Source organism: Lucilia cuprina, chromosome 4 (assembly GCF_022045245.1).
Source record: "Lucilia cuprina isolate Lc7/37 chromosome 4, ASM2204524v1, whole genome shotgun sequence".
NCBI lineage: Eukaryota > Metazoa > Arthropoda > Insecta > Diptera > Calliphoridae > Lucilia > Lucilia cuprina.
In genome coordinates, this window is record NC_060952.1 from 42,763,110 (window position 1) to 42,788,330 (window position 25,221).

The window sequence follows — 25,221 nt, forward strand, 5'->3', positions numbered from 1 at the left end:
AGGGGACTACAGGAATCAGATATTAGGAAGGTATCGCAGGAGAACAAAAGCGAATCATATAACCTTAAATAAATCTATTCATATGATTTACAATATGCAATCAAATCTTTTCTCTCAATTTGGACTTTAAACTAATGCTCCTCACTTCTAATGGGTAGAAGATTACCACGCAAAGATGTAAAACTGTTTCTAGGAATAATACAATTTCAAATTTAACAACGCTGATGACTTAGTTGGCGAACGTGATATCGAAAATAATCAAGTTTATTGCTACTAATTCATGATTAAGAACACATTGTCTCTTAAAACGATTTAACTCAAAATTGTTTTTGCATTATTTTCAAACGCAAAAAAAAATTTTCTAAAATATACCAATGATTCAACTTAAAGATAACCGCTTTTAGACTCTATAAAATATACTTAATCCAAACACTTTATTTTTGCGATAAATATTTGCAAAATTCGTTTCTCTGTTTTTTTTTTATTTCCAGAATAATAAACAATAACAAAAACTCATTTTATATAATCATTTTGACGTATACGTGTCACGATAACAGAAATTCAAATCTAAAATGCAAAAAAAAAAAATAAAATGAAATATTTGCAGAAAAGTTTCTTTCTTGCTTCTTATCTGAGAATATAAATAAGATGAAAAATAAAATAGACTGAAATTCAACTGAAATGTTATTGACACAGTTACACTCTTAATAGAAGCTAACAAGTTTAAATTGACGCAAATTTTACAATATTTTATTTTTGTTATTTTTTCTTCAATTGCGAAATTCAAATGAATAATATATTGGATAGAAAAATCGATTGTTTTAAAGGCGCTAATTTGTTTAAGGTAGGTAGATAGTGTGTAAATTTTTATTGTTCTTAAAAATAGGATTAATGTTTTGCCATGTGAAATAAAAATGGTTTTATGGATGATCTAGTTTATACAGAATGTAATTTACAATAATTATCATGAAAATATAATCCGAAAAGGAATTGCTGGAATGTTGGTAAATTTATGAAAATTGGTTGAAGTGAATAACCAAAAAGTAGAATAAACAGAAATAAAGTTCTGTTGACATTAAACATTTTTTAAGGACTTTTAACGATTGTCATTGACCATTATCTACTACTTCAGTTAGTAAGCGATAGATCGATACCATTTACGTAAATAAACAAATTCCATCACCAAGATACTACTTGTTGCACTAGTTTTTATTATTTCCCCTAGGGAACTTACAAATTCACTCTCGTAAAAAAACTATGTTTTTTTTTAAATTACATGACACTTTGACAGTTTGACAAATAACGAGGGCAGTCATAATAACAACTGCAGTAAATAAGACAAACATACTTTAAGTCGGTTCTTATTTTAAGAATTCAAAAAGATATAATAATTCTACTAAAGAAAATTCATAAAAACAAAAGCTATAATATCAACAACAATGGCGGCAACAAGAGTATTAAGTACACTGTAAATGAAAGAGTTGAGTGAGTTTGTACCCTACAGTGCTAAAGCATATATATTAAACTTGTTCGTGTTATTTGCAAAGCAAAAAAAAATATTTACTGATTACTCAAGACGCTACCGGTAAACTCGCGTTGAACCAATTATCACTTAACTATACCTAAGTAATTAAAAATGTAAACAATTTAGAATAATTTCTGCATAAAAGTCACCTAAAACTACTGGTTATAGTTGCAATTTAAAGAAATAAACCCAACATAATGAATTCAATTGAAAATTGATCAAACGGATTAAAAAAAATATATAAAAGAAAACTTGCACCGACACCAACAACCACAACAACTAATTGTAAATATGTATACAAAAACTACGACTACACTTGAATAAATTGAATCAAACTTTGAATATATATATTTCATTTTACTCACAAATGTTTGCACAATAACATAAAAGTTCTTTATTTAAAAACGTAATTATTGTTGTATTTTAATTACGAAAAAAAAAATACTTTATATGTACTAAATGCAATTGTTGTTGGTGTTGTGGTATTTATATTGTAATTGTATCCGTTACTTCAGTTCATTATTACATGTCTAGTTGAAAGCACAACTGGGTTAGTTACTCATCGCCATCATCGTTATCATCGTCTAATTTATTTTATGTACATACTTTTTTATTTGCTTAAGATTTTTTTTATTTTAGAATAAATACAATAATAGTTTTTTTGCGTTACGTTTATTGGTCTTTAAAATCAATTAAGAGGTGTTGTAAAACTGTATATTTAAAGTTGGGCTATGAAGTGGTAGTAATGGGCAATAAATCACTATTATGTGTATGTAGGATATCTGGATATCAAATCATTATAAACTCAAGTTTTTTTAATTGCCATATTACCTACCGTATACATAGCCACAACGGATACCTTAATTACTTTGCAAGGTATTCCATGTAAATATTAAAAATATGAGCGTCCATAGGTCGTGGGTTCAATAACAACTTTATGTTCTAAGAGTTAATTTTGGTATTCCTTGACAAACATATCTATAATGTAGACTTTTGCTTGAGAAAGAGAAAATGTATCGAGCAAAATATTGAACACAACTGGTTAAAAACGTAAATTTTTTACCACCATTTTGAAGGGTAGATCTTCACTTCAGTTATATTCAGTTCTGGATTAGTTCTAGTTGATAACAGTTCAGTTCTAGTTCTAGTTTTGTTCTAGTTCTGTTCTAGTTCTGTTCTAGTTCTGTTCTAGTTCTGTTCTAGTTCTGTTCTAGTTCTGTTCTAGTTCTGTTCTAGTTCTGTTCTAGTTCTGTTCTAGTTCTGTTCTAGTTCTGTTCTAGTTCTGTTCTAGTTCTGTTCTAGTTCTGTTCTAGTTCTGTTCTAGTTCTGTTCTAGTTCTGTTCTAGTTCTGTTCTAGTTTTGTTCTAGTTCTGGTGCTGTTCTAGTTCTGGTGCTGTTCTAGTTCTGGTGCTGTTCTAGTTCTGTCGTAGTTCTGTTCTAGTTTTTTTAGAATGGGTTCTATGATAGCTGTCAACATAGTTTCACACCGTAAAGTTAAGTAAATTTAAATTATCATGGTCAGTTAAAAAAAGTTTTTACTTACATACGTTTAAATCGATATTAGATTATTTTTAATTGAAACATACCTAAAAAGAAAAAAAATAATAACAAAAATGAATAAAATTATTTGAAGTTCACAGAAAGAAGTTTTGGCATAAATACTATGAAAAAAATATTTAAGAATAAGTTCCTTATTTGTATGATTTTTTTTTAATTTTTATTTTTTATTACTATATACTAAATATGGAAACAGTTTAAAAGATAATAAACTTTGTTGGCAATTTTTTCATGAATACAAAAAAAGTAAAAATTCAAAAAAAAATCCATCATGTACAAGTTAATACATTCTATGAAATTTTAATATTTTGAATAAAAATGGTTTGGGAAAAAAAGTCATGTTCGATTCATACAATTAATTACAAAATTCATTCCAGTTATGTATTATTTTTTTCTGTGTTATTCAAGATAGGCAGATTATATGAAGTCTTGTGAAAATTTTAAATTAAAAAGAAATACAGTAATTGGGTAAAATAAAGAAAAATATTATGACTTACTAGAATTATTAAAAAACATAACCTTTAAAAAATGACGTTAGTTAAAAAATTAGACGATTTTTTATGAGAAAAAAGAACACACTGCAAAACTATTAAAAGATTTTATTTCATTAAGGAAATCTTGAAAGTGTCATGATGAAATTCCAAGAATAAAACACATGATCGCGATGAGGATGACATTGATGGGTGGCCATAGTTGGTAAAAGTGTAACAATTCCAATATTTTGAACAAAAAGGAAACTCATCATAAAAAAAATAATAAATCAAGTTGGTGGTTGTGAGTTAATAATGTAGTAACAACTACTTAACAACCATAAATGGAAAATATAGAACAACAACAACTAATACAAACATAGTACCTAAACTCGAGTATGCAACAATATAATGAAGTAAATTTACTATACCAGCAAACATTTACAAAAGGGGGAGCAGAGTAATTTTTTATATGTATGCAGTCTACATAAGTATTCTTTCTAGAGGATTTTTTTTCTGTTTAATAATATTATATGTATTATCACACATCGTCTATCTTTAGCACATTTGATGCATCGTTGAATACCATTTATTTATTTAATTGTTAGAAAACCGATGCCGGGTGTTGGCGTTGCTGGTCATGGTGGTGTGGTGGCAGTTTTAGTATTTCTTTTCCATTTCTTTTAAGTGCAATACAGTGCTTATGAATTTAATAAAAATAAAAAGTCTAAAAGCTTTAACAGCAGTAATATTCACAAAGAACTAATAAAGATAAATACATTAAGTGACACTGAGTGCTTAGAAAAGAATGCTTTGACAAAAAGTTGTTGATGAAAATGTAAAATATGTAGAAAAATTATGTATGGTGATGTAGCCCCCAGATACCCAGATACAATAGACAATTTAAAAGATCATTGACTAAATTAAATGAAAGAACCACTAAACGAACCATCAGCATTTTAAATTGTCATCATTGGTATACAGAATGAAAAACTCCTAGTGTATTTGTATTAAAAATATTGATGTGATCATACTCCACTTCACTAATGCACTGTGGGGCACGATCACTTTTTAATGAAAATGTATATTACACTGAAAAGGTTTAATTGAAAATATTCTGTAAAAAATAAGAGAAAAATTATTTTGAAATACTTTTTTTAATAGTTTCTGGGATCGTTAAGTAAGTCGATGAAGAACATGGACGTTATATATAATTAAAAATTACATTTTCAACATAACATTGACCTGTAAAATCCAGCACACTTCTCAAGACAAAGTTCAAAACAAATGTGCACCTCCAAAGCTAGAAGAGCTTCTTCTAGCTTTGGAGGTGCCTGATATTTTTATCGCCTGTATTGCGATAAAAATATGATATCAATATTGGCTTTTCTGTAAAATTTCTATAAATGAAAGAAAACAACCTAGTTCAGTTTTAGATCAGTTCTAGTTCACATTCTGCACGAATATATTAAGACTTTTTAATAATTTTTGTGAAGTCGTTGTCAATATCCGAAATCGATCGAGGAAACTGAGCAATAAAAAAAGTCATACATTATCTACTTATCTACTTTTATTTATACAACACGATTTAAAAATTAAATTTTATTCGAATTTTTAATAATTATAGGCCATAGTGCAAATTTAGTGAAAATAAAACCACTAGAACAAACAAGATGATTATAGCGATATATAGAAATAATGAAAGAAGTTACAACAACGACCTACCGAAACAAAAACAGGCAGACAGACACGACATACGCGGCATTTTCTCGAGCATAAGAAAATACAAATAAATTTTGAGAAAAAGAGAGACCGTAAGAAAGAGGGAGGTAAGGAAATCCAAACAAAAACAGCACAACAATTTCCAACAACTTTAGCGAAACAACAACAACAATTAAAACACCAAATAAAAACAATAATAAACACGAGCGCGAAACAGCGTATCATGTACACGAATGCAGCAGCGGCAAAAACAACAACAACTACAAGTCATTTTCTACTTTAATGAAACAAAAAAAGAAAACTACACACACTTAAAATTTCCGCATTCCATGGATGCATAAACCCAACCAACTCAAAACTCACTATATTCCGAAATGCAAAGAAACTAAAAAATACCTTAAAGAAAGAACTAAAATTAAACTTCTAAAATAAAAGAAAAAGCAAAGATTCAACCATCATGATGATTTTTAATTTTTATGATTATTTTTCTTAATCAAATGATTATTACAGAGAAGTCTTTTAATTAAAAATTTTAATGCAACATGTTGTTGCAACATAAATGTTGCCAAACATGGCCATACACATGTTATTTATAGAACAACAAGTAAGCAGTTAGTAAGTACATTTAGCTCAAATAAATTAAGACTATTTCAAATAAATATAGTCTTCTTGTTCTAGACATTCTTATATGAATATTTAACCCAAATTCATTTAAGGAGTGAGATCGAAAAATTCTTAACACACGTTTTTCATTACATTTCTCAACCAAAGTATTATTTGATTTTTTTTTTGATCAAGTTACCTTTGAAAAACATGTCAGTTATTATGTGTAATGCCAATTATATTAATTTTTTTGTTTATCTGATTAAAATGAGTGACCAGAAAAAAGTGCGTACTGAAATTATTAAATATTTTCAACTAAACCCAACTTGGTCTTACAAAAAGTTGGCCAAGCATACAAAGGTCTGCCGTCAAACTGTTTCCAATGTTATTAAACAGTACCGGGAGAACTTGTCAGTTGATGGAAAACCTGGTTCAGGTAGAAGGAATGGTCCACATGATGTTTCTAAAGCCAAAAAAATAGAACGCATTTTCAAAAGAGCTCCCAACACATCCGGTAGGAAAGCAGCTTGGTTAGCTCAGTGCTCGGACTATTTGGTACGAAAAGTTAAAGCTAATGCAGGTTTAAAAACATACAAGGCTCAAAAAGTTCCTGACAGGAACGCTGCTAAAAATTTAGAGGCCAAAAACAGAGCACGGAAATTGAAGTCAAGTTTTATAAAAAAATATTCTTGCTGCATAATGGATGACGAAACGTATGTTCTGGCAGATTTTTCCAGGTCAAAAGTTTTATGTTGCTGATGCTCGAGGGAATGTTGAAGAAAAGTTTAGGACCCAAAAGCAGACAAAATTTCCCAGAAAGTTCTTGGTATGGCAAGCAATATGCAGTTGCGGCAAAAGAAGCCAATCATTTGTTACAACGGGCTCCATAAATACCGAAATTTACATCAAGGAATGTTTACAAAAAAAGCTGCTTCCATTCATAAGACTTCATAATGTGTCCACTTATTTTTGGCCTGACTTGGCATCCTGTCACTATGGTAAACAAGCCCTTAAGTGGTACAAGAACAATAATGTGGTATTTGTACCAAGAGAGGCAAATCCTCCAAACTGCCCGGAGCTAAGGCCAGTGGAGAGATATTGGGCTCTTGTTAAAAGAGAATTGAAGAGTACAAAAAAGGTGTCCAAAAGTGTGGTAGATTTTAAACGGAGATGGACTACATGTTCGAGCAAAGTGACAGAAAGCACTATAAAAACGTTAATGGAAGGGTTTCCGAAAAGGGTTCAAAATTTCATCACTAGTGATTAAAACTATAAAAATATTTTTTTTTTGTAAATTGTAATAATAATTTGAATCAAATAAAAAAATAAAGCCGTAAGTTTAGTGGTTTCTTTTTTATAAACATATATGTATGTTAAGAATTTTTCGATCTCACTCCTTACCACTTAGACAAACGCCTCTATGTGTTTGTTCCATTTCCCTCTCATGACTGCTGCTGCTGACAATAATATTGCCATTTTTGTTGTTGGCAAAATTCTATTAATGTTGCATACATGACGTACAAGTGTTGCCTACAAGCATTCAAATTGAACGAACAAACGTGCGTGAGTACATGCGTCAGTTTATCTCAATATAAGGATGATGATCGCATCATCATCCTCAACATCGCCTTTAACATGATCACTGTTTGCTGCCACTAAACAGCCTACAACAAAAACTAACATACTTTATACATATTACCATATAAATGTATTTATTTATTTATTTATTTTATGTACAATATACATACAAATAAAAATAAAACTCCACCGATATACGAGATCATTGTATATATTCGTATTGATTGTTGTAAACATGTTTCTACTTGTTTAATAACAAGTTTCAGATTCGTTTTATTTTTTGTATCTATTTTTTTTTTCTGCTGCCTCATGAAATATAACACCAAAATATAGTTCAACTACATATTTGTTATCGATATACTGTATTTAAAAGCTAAAACAACAACGTCAATTAAATATCTATACATATTGCACAGTGGGTGCTAACAATGTAATTATACATATTTTATTGAAAAAAAAATTATCATGATTAATAACAGAACCACCATTTAATGATAATTACCAGAGTTTAACTTACAAGTAAGTAAATTATAAAACTATTGATCATCTGCAAGGAGATGAAAGCATAATTAGAACTTCACATGAAAGTCTTAAACAAAACATCGTAAGTGATGGGAAGGAATCGAATTTATTAGTCAATTAAGGAAGGTTAGTTGTAACAGTAATTTGAAAAAGTTATCCATAATCAAGATAATTGTTGAAAAACGAAATCAAACCAGATTGTAAGAAACTGCTTAAATATCAGTCTTGGGGTAAGTAATTCATTACAAAGTCAATTTCTTTTAATGTGTATTTGGACAATTACTTGTAATTGAAGTTTCTCAAATTTTAATGTCCTGTAATGTGTACTTGACCAATAACCAATTGCATTAACTCGTAATTGTATAGAAGTTTACCAATTACAATAACTTGTAATTATTGCAAAAACTTTAATTACAACTTACAAAAATTGTAATTGGCAAAACTATAGCTTGTAATTATAATTGTTACATCAAAACTCATGTCGACATGAAATATGGATGTTCAATAATCAATGATGCACAGATGTTGGAATAGTATGTCAACAGCCTTAATTAACAACAATCATTGGTCTATAATATTAACGGGAAGATAAATATGATCATCTAAGCGCTCACAATTTCCAGATTGATCAATTTTTCTAACGCCATTTGCAACAAAGAGCTGTAGACATTTACTTAATTAAAACAAGTCCAGGACTACAAAGTAAACGTTCACCAACATTCGTAGTTTTTTTTTGTGGAGAATTCTGAAGATAAAAGTCAAAGTATGCGAAAAATCGGTACATGTTAACTTGATGATCTTCCCCCATTATGATGTTATTGCAATAAAGGGTATAAATTGCTACCAATACCTTTTGTCTGCTGAACCAGAAAACCACCTAATCTTATACTACGGAGTCGTTAGCTTATAGTGCAGATTTTCGGACTTTGCCTTATGGAGGTTATTGGAAAGATGCCTTCGGGGTACGACGAGAAAATGTGAAAAATGTAAAATCTACGACTAGGGATAAGTTCAGTGCTGTTGCCGAGAGAATAATGACTGTGAGACTTAGCGTTGGTGTCAAGTGTATGTATGGGCCTTATATACAGTAAGAACAAGTTCTAAACAGGGGGAGAAGTACCGAAATTGTGTGAGCTTACACCGTTTAACATTTTCGCAACGGATGTATATACATTTTAAATAACACCCAGTTATCATTTTGACAACCACCACAACGCATCGTTGTCATGGCAATTTTAATTTGATAACCTCGTATATATTTTATATTTTAGTTGTTGATTTCGCAACTATCCGTACATATTTTAGCAAAAGATGTTATTGAAAAATTATAATCACTCTGGTGTCAATTTGATACCGAGCGTGTATAATTTAAAATGTTCTTTTTCCCTCTGTATAGGCTCATTTAATGGATTCGTATTTCGGTATACCGATTACGTCTCTAGGTATTGTTGCAGACTCAACTGAGGACATGATTTCTGAGTGGTTGCAAACGAAAGGTATGTTATTGCATCTCCGAAGTTAAGCAATGGTTAGATATAACATAGCTCGAGAATTTGTATCAGCATGTAAGAAAATTAATTGAATTAAGAAAATCTATTTTTGTAAAAGCTATTGTCATATATCTTTACTTCTCTTTAAAACATAAAAAGATAAACCTTGAAATGTGCAATTATATTTAATAAAAAGTTATTAAATTTCATTTATGACATTGGACTAACAGCATGTTTCAAATACTTTCAAAACAATTACTTGTTTTAAAATATTTGGCAATAAAAGTTTTAAACTTAAATTTAACACAAAAAAAAAACATTAAAATAAACTTGTAATATTTAATAAAAAAAAAACAAAACTAGTTTTAATATAAAAAAAGAAAAAGTGTGGCAAATTTTAAACATAAATGTTAAAAAAAAAAACAAAGAAAATTTTTATTTTTAAAATTTATTTAAAAAAAGACAGTTTCCCCTATATAGTAAAAGTATTTAAAAATTATAAATAACTTGATACAAAAACATTTTCCAACAAATGAAATGATAAGAAATTTTCTTAATGCTATAGAAAAACAAAAGGGCAACATGATTGAAACAACCTAAATTCATTTCATATTAAGCCCCCAATAAATAACAATTTAAATTTAATTGTATTTTATTTATACTTGTACTAATTTATGGGTGGATGATTGAGTTAAAAACATTTTAAATGTAATATTTATTTTGTAGTAAAATATAATTAAAAATAATACACTTACAACATACTATACTATAGACACATTTAAGTGACTGACGGATTCCCTTATAATTTATAACAATTTTAATATGAAACAGAAACAAAAAAAAGCACTATTTGAAATGAAAATTAACCCTGACATAATAATTGAGACTGCAGCCAACAACAACAAAAACAACAAAACCAAAAACAAATTAAAATTTTAAACTAAAAATGGAAAAAACAACCGACATGTTTTAAAAATAAAATCTCAACAAAAAACAAACGAAATCAAATAAAATGTTGCCAGCAACAAGTATTTATCAATATAACAGTCAAATAGATAAATTTTATTCAAATAATAATTGCATGTTTTGTTCGATTGTTGAAACAATTTTAGATAACGTTTGTTTAATAAAAAGAAAATACAAGCAGTTGTTATAACAACAATAACAAAAAACTAATTATTGATAACAAATTGATTTCAATGATAATTCAAATTTATTTCAGCAAATATTTATTGTTATGTTAAATATTTGGGTTAATTTTTTTATGTGTGCAAATATATAAATTTTGATTTATTTAAATGTTGCTAAACATTTTTGCTTATGAAATGTTGCGAAAAAAAAACTAAAAATAAAAAATATTTGTTTTTAGGATAAAAAAGTTTTAAATTGTATAAAAATAATAAAAGTCTTCTTAAGCTTTTTCTTATAAACATTATAAACAACATGTTGCGAAATACAACGAATACATAATATATTGTGTTTATAAATACTTAAATTTTAATCATGACATTGACTCTAGGCCTCTTATCTTTTATACTAAACATTTAAATGCATTGTAAATATATTTAAATATATTATATTTATATCTTATCTAGAAAATGTTTATAAATAACCAATAGCTTTTTTAACAAAATAAATGAATGTATTAAAACTACAAAATTAACTTAAATTTATAATTTGTTTTATACAACAACTGGATGAGCTTCTGTAACGACTCACCACCACAAATTGTACTTAACTTCCGATATGCAAAAACGCAGGTGGGATGAATGCTAGTCCGAAGTACGAATCCATTAATTTATTCTTACTCACAGAGAATACAGAACAGAAGAGATTTTTCTCTGAACATAAATAGACTAGAAGGGAAAATTCAATGGTATCACTGAATTCATCCTGAATTATATAAAATTTAACACCAATTAGTCCCTAAGTATCAATAGTCAGTAGGGTATCAGTTGTCATTGTCAAAAGCACCAAACTTATCCGAAATTAATCTTTCCCACATCAGTCTTTTAATCATAACTTAATTTTTTAGAAATTTGGGTTAAAACCACTTCCATTTCCTGTACCAGATTATGTAATTCCCAGATTCGACCCCATGTCAAATCATTCCAAAAAATATCCGAGTTTATAGTCCCAGCAGACTAGAGGTGCTGGTAGCACCTCTTTCATCAAGGTAACATGCCCCCGGGGGTTGGGTATGTAAAAGTATATAAAGTATTATAAAATATTTATATTTAATGAAAATTGATGTTGTTTAGCGTTCACTTTTATGCTATTTCAAATTTAACTTATGGATTCCATGCCAGTAGCACCATGGTTATCTATTCTTGGACAAGCATGGGATTACATGCGTACACCAAAAACTTAAAAAGAGGCGAAAAAGTCCTAGTGTTTCAACCTATTTGTGTACTCGAGTCATTGGTGATTCAGTCAATCAGCGAAAATGCTTAACTGGACGTAGATAAGTGGAAGCTCTATTACAGTAAAGAGGTATTTGTAATGTGTAATTAAAGTTTTGCCAATTACAACTACTTGTAGTTGAAAAATATAAAATTATTTATAATTACTAAATTAAAATTACAAGTATTTGTAATTGGTAATATTCTAGATACAATTACAAGTCAATTACACGTTACAAGTTATTTTAATTGATAAACTTCAATTACAATTACAAGTAATTGGAATAGGTTATTATCCAATTACATATTACAATATTTGTAATTGAATTTTCCTCGCTTTGATGCGTGACTAAAATAATTTTTAAACTGAACACATTACAATAAACCAAAATATATTTGAATTACGTGGGTTCACCCTGTTTTAAACGATTATAAATTTTTAAATTTTTTTTCGATTCGGAAGTTACAGAAGATAGGCACTGGTATTAAGTCTCTCGACAATAATCGGCAAAGCCGAGTTACGAATGCTAAAATGGAACAATAAGGATTACCATTGAAAACCAATTGATTGAGAAGGCATCAGATGACTCCTCAAAGGGAATATGTCCGTTGTAAGTATGATGGCGTAAACGCACATGTTTCTGACACAACTGTATAAAATGAATCCAACGGATTCAGACGGAAGCAGAGAATGCAAAGAGAATCCATATAATTTACCAATTTAGCCGTTACTGTCAAGAGTCTTAAGATCAAAAATATATATGTCACTAAGTGGAGACACCAATTAAAACTCCAGCAATAAGCAATAAATTTTGAAAATGTTCTTTTATTAAATTTAAACTGACAACACCTTAAATAGCACATAATTTAAAATTCAAAATTAATTTAAATTAAAACGAACAAACAAACAAAAAACTCATAAAAATAAATAAATAAAATGATAGAATTTCATTGAAGATGACACGACTTTTTCCTTTTCTTTTTTTATAAAGAATAGAACACAATAAAATGGTATAGAAGAAAATTTAAAATGATATCGAGTGTATTTTTTTCGTAGAATTCAGCTGTTTGTTTAGTTTCATTTTTTTGCATTATTTATAAAAAAGAACAATATGTATAGAATATATAGTATTGAAAAAAAGATAGAATGAATGAAAAAAAGAGATAACACATAGACGTTATAATAGACAACTAAATACGAAATAAATGAAATATTGAAATTTGAATCGATTTTAAGTTATACTTATATGTAAACATGAATGAGGATATAATAATACGAAAAAAATAATGAAAAAGAAAGTGGCACAAAAACTTAAGCAATAATAGTTTATAATTAAAAATTTACAACAATTTTTTTTCTAAAAGTTACTATTAAAAACATAAATCGTTTATTAGTATTGCTGCACCATGTTAAGGTTTAGATTCAATTTTAAGCTAGAAAACTCAATTTTTGTTTAAGTATATATTTGATTTTTATTATCTTCTGCAATTTTACATTAAAATATTCTTTTTTTCTACTTGTTGCCAAAGAAATTTAAATCTTATTGTATAAATCAGAAAAATATGTTGCTAGCAACATGTTTATGTCATATCAACCTTAAAAGAAAAATAAAACCATTGATTTTATTTAAAAATTCTTAACAGTTTTAGTTTCAACAGTTTCAGTTTTAGACATTTTGACAGAATCTAAAAAATCATGAAAATTCAAAATATTTCATCAGCAACATGTTGCTAATAGAGCCTATCGAGGGACTATATTCAATAGTCTCTGCCATATCATAAAAATAAGATTTTGATGGCAAAACATTCGTCAATCTTTTCCGCATCAGTGATATAAATTTCAAAGAAAAAATACAATTTTTTTTTGGCAATTTATAGCAAGTTTTAAATTTCTCTATCCTAAAAAAAGAAAAATTCTAAATAAAAAACTCTCTATCGTATCAAAAATTTGCTTCAAACTCTATTATTTTGGATAATTTTCTGTTGCAATACAAGTGTTCTTACTAATTTGGACATGCTGAATACAAATCCGCATTTAAAATCGGTTCAATTTAATTAATTTTATTGCCGTGTTTAACAATATAACATTGATTTTGGACCTAAACCTTATAATATGTTGCTTTTCCAACAATTTGGTTTCTATTATTTCATTAAATTTCATAAAAATATAATATTTATCGATATTAAATCAAATAAAACATTTATATTTGTATAAAACTTTCTATATTAAGGTTGTAAAAAATGTTCGTAGAATAAAGCCCTATCTGATATAAGTTTATGTATTATTTTGCAAATGCATAATCTTAAATTCTTTTATATAAGGATTTAGATCATGGTCTCCTGAAAAGTTGTATTATTTTAAATAAAGACTATTCAATATAGTCCCTGAACGTTAAATTTATTTCAAAAATGTTTAATTTCATGGTTTCAAATTGGTTATAAAATGTATTTAATTTCTCTAAGTTTTAACCTTTATTATATAATTGAAATATTATTTGTTTCAGCAACATGTTGCAGAACATATTTAGCCATAGACCTATTATAATAACTTGTTTTTTATTTTATAAATTTAAATTCCATCATTTAGAATATATATTTTTAAATTTAGGCAGAATTTATCTAAATTTTAAACCTTTTTCCAAATATTATTTGTTTCAGCAACATGTTGCAGATCAAATTTAACCATAAACCCATATTTTTATTTTCAAATTTTAAATTCTATCACTTTGATATTTTATTAAAAATTTAGACATAATTTATCTATAACTTAAGTAATCAGCAAATGTTGCTAACATGTTGTTAAATATAAATTAAAAACTTTAAATGGTTTAATATCGATTAATCATTATTGGTTAATATATGTCACCAATTTTAGAACGTTTTTCATATACTGTTTCAGCAACATGTTGCAGAGCATATTAACCCACAAACCCATTATATTATACATCTTTTTTTTCAAATTTCAAGCACTTTAAATAATAATTTCTTTACTTAAAATATATTTTTTAGGTTTATACATAATTTATCTACAATTGAAATTATGACAGCCAACAACAATAAGACTAAGTTCTCATGAGTACAAACAAAAATCATAAATGTCTATAGAATTTGTTGAAAAGTGAGTAGAGTTTTTTTTCGTTATTACTGTTGATTTAGTTTATTCAATGCATTATTTATAAAATATATATTCATTCATTTAAATCGAAAAAAGCAAAAAAAAAAAAAAACATAGCTGGCATGATGGATGATTTTATATGAGAAATTTCTCAAGTACAGACGGACAGACTAACATATTCAATTAGCTTTTGTCTACAAGTTGTTTTTTTCAGATTTTTCTTTACATTTCAAAGGTGTGAATTTGTTAAGATTTTAATAAACAATTGTTAAATAAAAAAAAATAAAAATTAAAAAAATGTCTATGTTTCTTATATTAATGTTTTTTTCTTTAGTTCAAGTAATATTTACGAAATATTTTAGCATACTTTTTTTAAACAAGGTTAAATTTAATGATTTTTTTGTGTTACATTTACAAGAAAAAATAAACTTTAAATTTAAAACAAGAAAATATATATAAATTAAAGTTTTAAATTTCAAACAATAAAAATTAACAAAATTTTCTATTGGATTATATTGCATTTAATAAGAAATTTGTTGTTATCAATTTTGTTTATTTTTATATAAAATATTTGCTCGCAATAAAATGATTCATTTAGATAATGGGGTTTTTTCTCTTTACGGAATTATAAATTTTTTTAAATTGTTTTCTTTTTTATATTTAACCTTCAGTTAAGTTAATAATTTAAATCCTGCATAGCTTGTTTATTTCACACATTCTAATTTTTATAAAATTGCTAAAGTGTTTGTTTATTGTTTAGCAACATTTTAAAAACACTATTATGTTTAATTTGTTAAAATACAAATTTGTAGAATTTTTTTTCCGTTAAAAACAAGATTTATCTGGGAATCTACTAAGAAAACGTTTCAGCTTATTTATATTTTGGATTTAAAAAAAAACAAAAGGAATTGAAGCATGTTGCCCAGCAACATGTTGCTAACTAAAAAGACAAACTCTAAAATTGTCTAAATATGTTTATATAGGACGATTTTAATTGGAATTGATACATGTTGCCCAGCCACATGTTGATAGCTATAAAGACAAACTTAAAAATTGTCTAAATATGTTGCATATGTAATAGTATACTATTTACAATAAATGTAAGTAAACTATGTAAATATATTTACACAAAATTTTATCAGTTTCAACACGTAATCGTTTTTATTTAACGCCAGAGGAAAAGGTGTGAATTATTCAAAAAATAGTCTGTTAAAAATGCTTTAGATTTCAAAGAAAAAAATATATATCTCTTACTGATTGTTATTCAATCAATAAAATTGTTTTTTAATATAAAACAAAAAAAAAACAGAAACATTAAAAAACAAATTGATTTTTTATACATATTATATTTTGTTTTGTTTGTTGTTTTCTTCTATTCAAGGTTGAATTTTTTTAAGTTTTTGGTTTTGTTGTTTTTTTTAATATTTTATTTGAATTTGAAATTAAAATGTAAATGTCAAAAAGTGTAGCAAAATTTGTATAGAATTAAACTGTCTTATTACGAATCTGTATTTTACTTTTTCAGGGGCTTAGAATAAAAGCCGAATGATTTAGAAGAGTATTAAAACAAATTTCTTGAAAATAATATTTTTGTTATAAAAATTATATATAATTTTTCTTTTCATTTTATAAATGCTGTCAGAACTCATTAACATGGTGGAGGCATTGGAGTACTAAGACGCTTTCAAATAAAGACTTAAAGAAGTACTTACAATTTCTCTTACAAAGAAGTTGTTGAGTAAGTTGTTTTGTCTTTTAAATGTCAAAAGAGCCAGTGAGAATAAGAACCAGGGACTTCGGTTTGTTAGTCAAATGTTTTACTCACTACACTGTGGTTCCAAATCAAAATCTATGTGGATAAAATCAAAGATACGTATCTCCTGAATTTGAAGAAATGTAGTTTTAGCGGTAGCTTACAATTAAAAGAAACGTATAACCAAAGTTCTTCTAAGCAATGCAATCGGTAAGTTGTAGTCATTGAAAAGTAAGTGTTTATGTAAACACAAACCATTACCGAGTTTTTGCTTAGCCTAAATAATTGTAATCTACCTTGCTTTTCTTAAAAAGCAAAAAAAAATCCATATCTCCTGAATTTGAAGAAACGTAGTTTTACCGATAGCTTACAATTAAAAGAACTAGGGTTCTACTAAGTAATGCACACGGTAAGTTGTAGTCATTAAGAAGTAAGAGGTTATGTAAGCACAAACCAGTACCCAGCTTTTGCTTGGTCTAAAGAATCGTGATTTACCTTGCTTTTCTTAACATTTATCTCTCACTAGTATTTCCAATAGCAACTTTCAATAGAATAATATCCAAATTCTTGGACGAGTAGTGGTTCATGCACCCCTAGAAGAGTGTAGCAACATTTAAGAGTGTCAGCAAAAAGGTTTGTATGTTCAATGAGAAAATAACGGGACATTAGCACTTGATAGTAGACTATACCCAAACAATACTTGCGCAGATTTATCTTTTCAATAAATCTAGCTTTATATAGCAAAATACCATTGGAACCACTGATCTATTGTGTATTGTTGGTAACTGAGAACATAATGTACCTTACGTTTCTCAAGGCATTGTTATATCCTCCTAACATAAAGTTTCGATGATAAATATTAAGCTCTTTCGAGAGTTTTCAGCCTACAGCTGATCAATCACATCATATTTATGTCGAGGTAACGTTGAAATGAGCTTTTGTCGTTACATTACGTTCAAAGTAATACACTTAAGCTACGTTCACACCTATCAAATGTTTGACGAAAATGACGTGACCTTTAAAAAATCATCCTTTTAAATTTCTTCAAAATTTTTGGAATCTGGTAATGGAGTTTTAATGCCTTCTCCACATGCTTCTAATTTGTTTATCATACAAATAATTCATTCTGCATAGGACACCTTAACGTCCTCGTCTCGTTAAGGTGATACTATAGGATCTTTGAGATTCTACCGTATGGTTTTCTCTCGCGCATTCCGCAAATGTTGCGTCAAACGATTTTGCTTGCATTATCATTACTTCCTCGCTCTTTTATTAATCAGATCTTCCCGAGTGTGAATAGCACGCTAATATCGTTTCAAACGACAATTATCAACTATTCACCTGATATACTTAGAACATGTTATGTCGTGTTATGTCTAGTCTGTGTTCAGTTTAAAAAAAAATACCATGGACTAAAAATAAAGTTATATAAACTAGTTTATAGACTAACTTACAGACTAGTCAATCGACTAATATATGTAATGGATAAGTAGCCATTAGACTATTAATTAATCATTGGACTAATAGAGACTCTAAAGTGCCTTATGGACCAAAAAAATATTAAAAAAGTCGAAACCTTGAGACCAAGTTTAACGTTTCTAAAGAATTGAGCAGCGCTGAATTCGAATCTGCCCTAAGATTTTCTTCAACACATCTGAATTTAAGATATTGTGTCCCGAAATTTGATTGGTCTGTGGGTCAAAAATTTGTCGGCCTGCGTTATTTATAAATTAGAAAAAGTATTTAAAATTTTCTGTTCTGATGCAAAAAATGTTATCTAGTTATTTTTTAGATGTGAGTTTATGGACGTGTAAATGCCACTGAGCCCACGTAAGTTATCTTTACTAATGTCTGATCTAAGATTATAGGTTTCTACACGGGTATTTTATATATTGGTACAAAAAAAAGGAAAAAATTCTTGGAATCATGATTTTTTTTTGTATAGATAGATCTGTTGTTTATGCATATTGAACCAATGTGATCAAATAAAAAGATCTAAAATGGTAGTATCCAATAAATCATCCATAAAATTAATTATTAACTTAGTACTAATAATATTTAAAATTAGGTACTGGCATCACTTCTAAATAGACCAATGATAACCAAAGAGCTCTTTAATAACTTTTCTCTTTGTTTGTGTTTCAATTTCGATTACGATACTAATTTTATGACAAATAATTTAATCTTAATTATCCTAATTGCTTTCTAAAAAAGGATGAAAAACAACTTTAATGGAATCAAAAAAAAACCCAAATACAGTAAAAGTATAAAACTCAATTAAATTTTAAAATATAATAGATTAATAGATAAAATATAATAAAACCTTTAATAAACTACCCACCATTTATATAAATTTATAAAAGCGATTTTTAATCCAGGAAATAAATTAGCAACTCATAATTATGACAACAGTTATAATCCACACACAAAAAAGGGGTTGCGTTGCGTTTGATGAAGGCACAAATATTAATCCTTTTGCAGAAGATTATTTTTTAATTTCTTTTTTGTTTTTGCAGTTGTTTTCAGCAAATTTGCCAACAAGTAGTATTTTTTTATATTATAAAAAATTTCTTTTAATTTCACTTTAATATTTCTTTTTAATTATTTGTAAAATTTCACTTTTTGTATGTATAAAAAATAAATATTATAGAGCTTAAGCTTTATTTACTTAAAAATATTTTTTTAATTGCTCCCAAAAAAGGGGTGAAAGACACACACACACACAATTTGTTTGCTGGGTACTAATAAAACAAAAACACTTGGTAAAATGACAATTGATTAAACAATTTTTTGTTTTCTTTTTTCAAGGCACCATATTTTGTAAAAATTATTTATTTGATTCTTTTTTTATATTTCTGTATTTTATAAACACATTTTAGAAATTATTCTGTTAAGTATTATCATCACTTTTGAAATCATTCACAATAGTAAATTTGTATTTTTTCAAAAAAAATTATATTTCTTCGCTTTTAGTCGGTATTTTTTTACATTGAAGGGGAGGATGTGACGTCAAAAATCTGGTTAAACGAGTTGTTATTATTGTTGTTGCTGTTTTGGTTAAAAAAAACTTCTTTGTATGAGTATTTTATAGCTTTTTCAAGATTCTACCGAATTTGCAACAAAAACAAAAGCCGGAATAATTCACAAGATTTATGTTTGAAAATTTCTTTTTTTAATATCTTTTCAATTTAAGGCAAATAGTTGGAAGAGAATCTTTATTTATTTAATCACTTTTATTTCTGTATTTAATATATTTATTTTCTCCAATTAGATATTGTTGTAGTTGTTACATTAAATGTGAAATTTAAAACCGCACAACAACTACAATAATAAAAATTACACAAACAAAAACACTCACAGCAACAGAAAGGCTTATTTAAAACAAAAATACCGATAAAGTTAAATTATAAAGAAAGAAACCAAAAAACGTATGTTTGTTTGTTGCAGCAGAAGAAACCAAAAATTCCAACTTTTATTATTTCTTCTTTTATTTATTTTTTATTTAATATATATTTTTTATATCTAGACGGCAAAAGATTTGCGTGGTTAGGTTGTATACGTTTTGACAATTGTTTGACAACTAAGTGTTCGAATAATATCTGTCTAGTAAACAGAAATAATAAAGAGAATCATACATTTATTATTTTGACTCTCTGTTATGGTAAAATTAATCACAAATTCTCTCGTTCTCTGTTAACCCAAACTACTCACGACATCAAATGTTGTGAGAGCAAAGATAGAAATAGGGAGAGCAATATATTTGTGCTAGAACTAACTTTACTAGTCTGCTAGCCAACCAACCAGTCAGCCCTACATGGCGTATACTAGCGGCTAATTGTACCACAATTATTTGTTTAAATAAGAGACAGACAGCAGAAACTCAGATAGTGAGAGTCAGCTAAAATCGTGAGTCATACATGACTGCATTCATTCAACTGCCTTAAACATAAATAAAAAAAACTATAAAACCAAATTTCAATGAGAGTGTGGAGCAGAAAAGATACATTTTCTTATGGCTGAATTGTAATGCTCACTTTCTAATTTTAATATAAATAAACCCTATTTAACACCAATTTTATCCACGATTAAAAATATAAATAAATCGCAATTTTATAGGAAAATTCCTAAATTTTCATTAGTATTAAGGTGAAAAATTGTTAAAAAATAAAAAAATAAAGATAAATTTTTTGCTGCAAACTGCCAGTCTTTTTTTTATACTGCCTTGCAATTCAGCTAACTTTACGCTCTATTATTTAGCTTTTGTTTAGTCTCTTCATACTCATTGCTAGTAAGCTCTCATTTTTCAGTGAGTGAACTTAATCAATTAGATTTAGGTACAGAGTTGGAAATTTGCAAACTTTAATAACTTTAAAAATAACAGCAAATACGAAAAGTTTGCCAAAGTATTGGCCCAATTACGGAAATTTCTGTGATTTCTATAAATTGGCTCAGAAATCGACTAAAAATATAAGAAACTAAATTCCGATAAGATTTCTCTCAGAGCTCTCAAATCGAATATTAGAAGGTCCCAATACATGAGGACATTTGAGGGAAAGAAGCAGTTATACCAAAAGATGATCGAGCAGGATCAAAAATCGAAACTTAGATGAATCACAATATCAAAAATCGTTAGTTTGGTCTACTACCCACGTAACAGTTACATCAAATGTTATTTGCAAGACAAGAACTAGGCACGATACACCTTATCTCAGCATGGCTCTTCAAGAGCCGATGAATTCTTTATAATTCGCAAGAACAAATGATTTTTATGCCAAAGACTGTCCCAAGGGTGTTTCACCAACGATTACAATTACATTTTTTGTATCTATCAAGTTCCAATAGCAACTACGTATAAAGAGTGTAAAACGATCATACATTTTGCATAACTTTGAAAATTACATTCAATAACACCAATTATGTCCATACTAATGTTGGATGAAAGATTCCTGAGGTCCAGAAACACAATTTCCTGGCAATGTTTATCCGGAATTATATCACTCCCAACATATTAAGATCTTATTTTCGGAAAAGCCCCACCATGACAAAAAAAAGAACTCAATAGTTTCCTTGTCCTTACAGGCACTACATTTTTCCAAATCCCCACATTCAATTGAATATAGCTGTACCCGTAACCCTGTGTGCTCTCTCTGCTCTCAATAGATTCACCCCATAGGATCTTTAGGGTTCTATGTACCATTTCATTATTTCTAGAGACCTAATGTGATTCTTCCACCCATATTTTTAATTATGACCTCGTTGCGTCATCATTTTAATGCTACAATATTCTCTCTTTCACTGTTGACTTCTCCCGAACGGCCTGAACGGTACCCATATGATGAAAACCTTACTTCTGGAAGAGTATTCTGTTAGAGCTTTCTTACAATCCAATACGATCTTATTTAACTTTATCACCTTATATCGCTCTAATTGACTTCTGCTTGTCGGTAAATATGTTTAGCCACTAGGGCCATATATTTATTCTAAAGCGTATGTTGATCAATTTATTCAGGTATGAAGACGTTGTAAATTTTTGTTACAGATGTCGTAACCTCTTTGTTATTGCGTACAATTACATTAGATCAGCAATGAAATTTAGTAACATTGAACCTAAGCCTATCTCGAGAAGTCTAATTCCTCAATAGTTTTTAAATTTTCTCTGCCTTCGTAAATAGACATAATTTTTGCATTATTGTTTGAAACGTTGTTAATGATTTCAAGTCCTATCTCACGAATATCTCGGATGATATTAGTCTGAATCGCATTAGTATTTAACGACAGACCACAAGTCAAATCGGAGATTCATAAGCAATGAACTTAGCGAGCAATCTATGTGACTAGTCGCGTTATCTTTTGTATGCGACGTAAATCAACAAGGAGCAATCCACACTAAAAAACATTTTCTACAAACTTACGTTGAGTTAAAATGTTTCCCAAATTCCAAGCGAATCATTTTAGTCCGCGAATTTATAAAATATATTTAACTGATTGTAAAAAGATAGGGAAATTTTCCCACATTCTTCTCTTTAGGTAAGAACATTTCCGCAGTCTACTGAATATACCGGATAGAACTGCAACATGTTGAGACCAATATTTTACAATACATGAAATACATAAATGAAATTGGAAGTATTTACCTTAAAAATACTTACATGGAGGAATATTAAGATGCAGTTATTCTACAAATGTTACATACCTGAAATGAAACATAAAAGAATATTTTAACAAATAAATCATTTGAAATAATTGAATGTAATGTCGATATAATTCTTATTTATAAAAATGTAAAACCCTTATACAAACAATTATTATTACTTAAAATCTCTTCAACTTAATTGCGTTTTTAAAATTAATAACTATAAACTTCCAACCCTGATTTAACAAACCACAACAGATGTTGGCAACCCGCATGAAAAATACAAAGAAAAGAACATACAAATCAACAACAAAACAACAACAACATCATCAGCAATCATTAACACTTTCATAACAAAGTATGGCTGCACTTCCAAATTCATTTCACAAATACAAAAATTTTAAACTAAAAGCAACAACAAAAAAAAAAACAACTAGGAAAAAGGAATGAACTTTTTAAAACGAAATAGAAAATAAAAACAAAAACAATATGTATTTCAAAGATCTACAAAATAAACAAACGAGCGAAATGAAATACATAAAGATTAATATTTTTCTTCAATATCTTAACTTAACAATTGTTAAGTAAACAAATTTAAAAAAAAAATTGATTAGATTGTCTGTCTAATTTAATATCGAGTGCATTGCTCTTTCTCTCCGTTCGATTTTAATTGTATTAGAAACAATAAAATAAACAGAATGAAAACAAAAACAATTGTAAACGTCATATAAGTTGTCATTCTTGTGGTTGCTATTCTCATACACACACACTTCACTATCTCTTGCTAAATGGAAAAGGTGATTGTATATTAAGGGTAACAAATTATCATCTACTTGATGATGATAAGGTCAAAGGGTGGTTGTCGTTTTATATGTCTGTCTGTCTCGAGGGATATGTATTGCAAGGACGTTTTGTTTGTATATTCTCTTAGTGCTGTAGTGGCGTTTGTAGAGGATTACAAATGTAAACAGAACATGGTTGGATAAAATGCGTGTAAAGATCAAAGAAATGTGCATTTGTTTGTATAAAAACTTATGAGATAAAGACTATTGTTTGTTATTATTAGCACTCAAATTAATTAAATGGAACTGTTGCAATTTCTAGAAAATATAACATTCTCTTTGTCAAAAAAATGATTTAATTGGGGAACACAATTTTATGATTTATAAACGCTTTTCAGTGTTAATCCAAATGGGATAGAATAAATCTTTCATGATGGATCGTATACAATTTACACTGAAAGCTTAGATATTTAAATATATACCGATAACCCAGTCACCATAAGATTTATAAATGAAGTTTATACAACATCAAACTTGAATGACGAAAATCCCATAACGAGATGGCGAAACATTACACAATAGAACTGTACTTGATTCCTTTATTCAGCAATAATAATCAATAATAATATTGCGAAAAGTGGTACTATAATAGCAAAATATTTTTTTCGGTATACCACTATCTACACTGAAAAAATCCATGCCTAATATTACGAAAAATGTCGTACATTGTACGAATTGTTCGTTGTTCCGCACCACGAAATTCTTTCGTAATATATACGAAATTGTACGAAATATTTTAGTATAATGCAAAATATTCTTGAAAAAATTAATTTACATAAATTGAAAAAAGGGAATTTTGAATAAATATGGTAAAATTTACGAAAAATTAATTTATTCAAATATTTTTGTTTATTTTAAAATAAATTTTCTAATTTTAGTTCAAAATTATTCTCCAAACGAATTTTAAATTTTTTATGAAAATAATTCGAGAATAATATTATACTTTTTCTTAAATTTTATAAAAATGTTGTAGTTTTATTTAATCATAATATAATTAATATCATTATGTTTAATTTCGCTAAAATTTAAGAAAAATATTACGAAGGTTTGCGTACTTTCGTAAAAATAGAAAAGGGTTTTATTAAATAATATTTCGTATTATACACGAAATTTTTGTAAATATTACGAAAATAGAAGTTACGAAATTTTTTTCGTAAAGTTGAGCATGGATTATTTTCAGTGTAGCTGCAAATTCTTGATAGACTCTACCTCGAGCTTGTACAATATTCAAATATTCAAATCATTGAGATGCAACTACAAGGCGTTCCAGGATATTTCAGCGCTATCTCAGAAAGAAACCTCGCCTTTATGATCATACGTCATTTACCAGCATGGAAGCGTATTGCAACCTCAACTTGGCCGACATCGACAGAACTAAGTAGAATTTAGATTTAATGAAGTGATATGTTGAATGTTAATGTCATAATCATGGTTGGTTCCAGAATCACATGAATGCCATGTTGTATGGCTGAATTAATGATTGAGATTTTAAGACCAAGATCACATACA

The 25,221-nt window shown here is 27.9% G+C and overlaps 1 protein-coding gene and 1 long non-coding RNA gene across 7 annotated transcripts in view; one reads left to right on the forward strand and one right to left on the reverse strand.

Annotated features, from left to right (window-relative positions):
- Positions 1 to 25,221, reverse strand: part of LOC111679322 (putative uncharacterized protein DDB_G0277255) — a 181,141-nt gene that overhangs the window by 133,943 nt on the left and 21,977 nt on the right. Inside the window, exon 1 of one of the 6 annotated variants that reach the window (XM_046948491.1) lies at positions 19,079 to 19,401. The exons of the other annotated variants lie outside the window; for them this stretch is intronic. Coding sequence (XP_046804447.1) covers positions 19,079 to 19,081 — 3 coding nt within the window. The 5' untranslated portion in view covers positions 19,082 to 19,401. Of the gene's footprint in view, positions 1 to 19,078; positions 19,402 to 25,221 lie in introns of those variants that run through there. 6 annotated transcript variants of the gene reach the window in all.
- On the forward strand, positions 3,802 to 12,841 carry LOC124419372. The gene is made up of 3 exons (XR_006940521.1): positions 3,802 to 5,381; positions 7,789 to 8,207; positions 12,333 to 12,841. It is a non-coding gene; the product is annotated as an uncharacterized LOC124419372 (long non-coding RNA).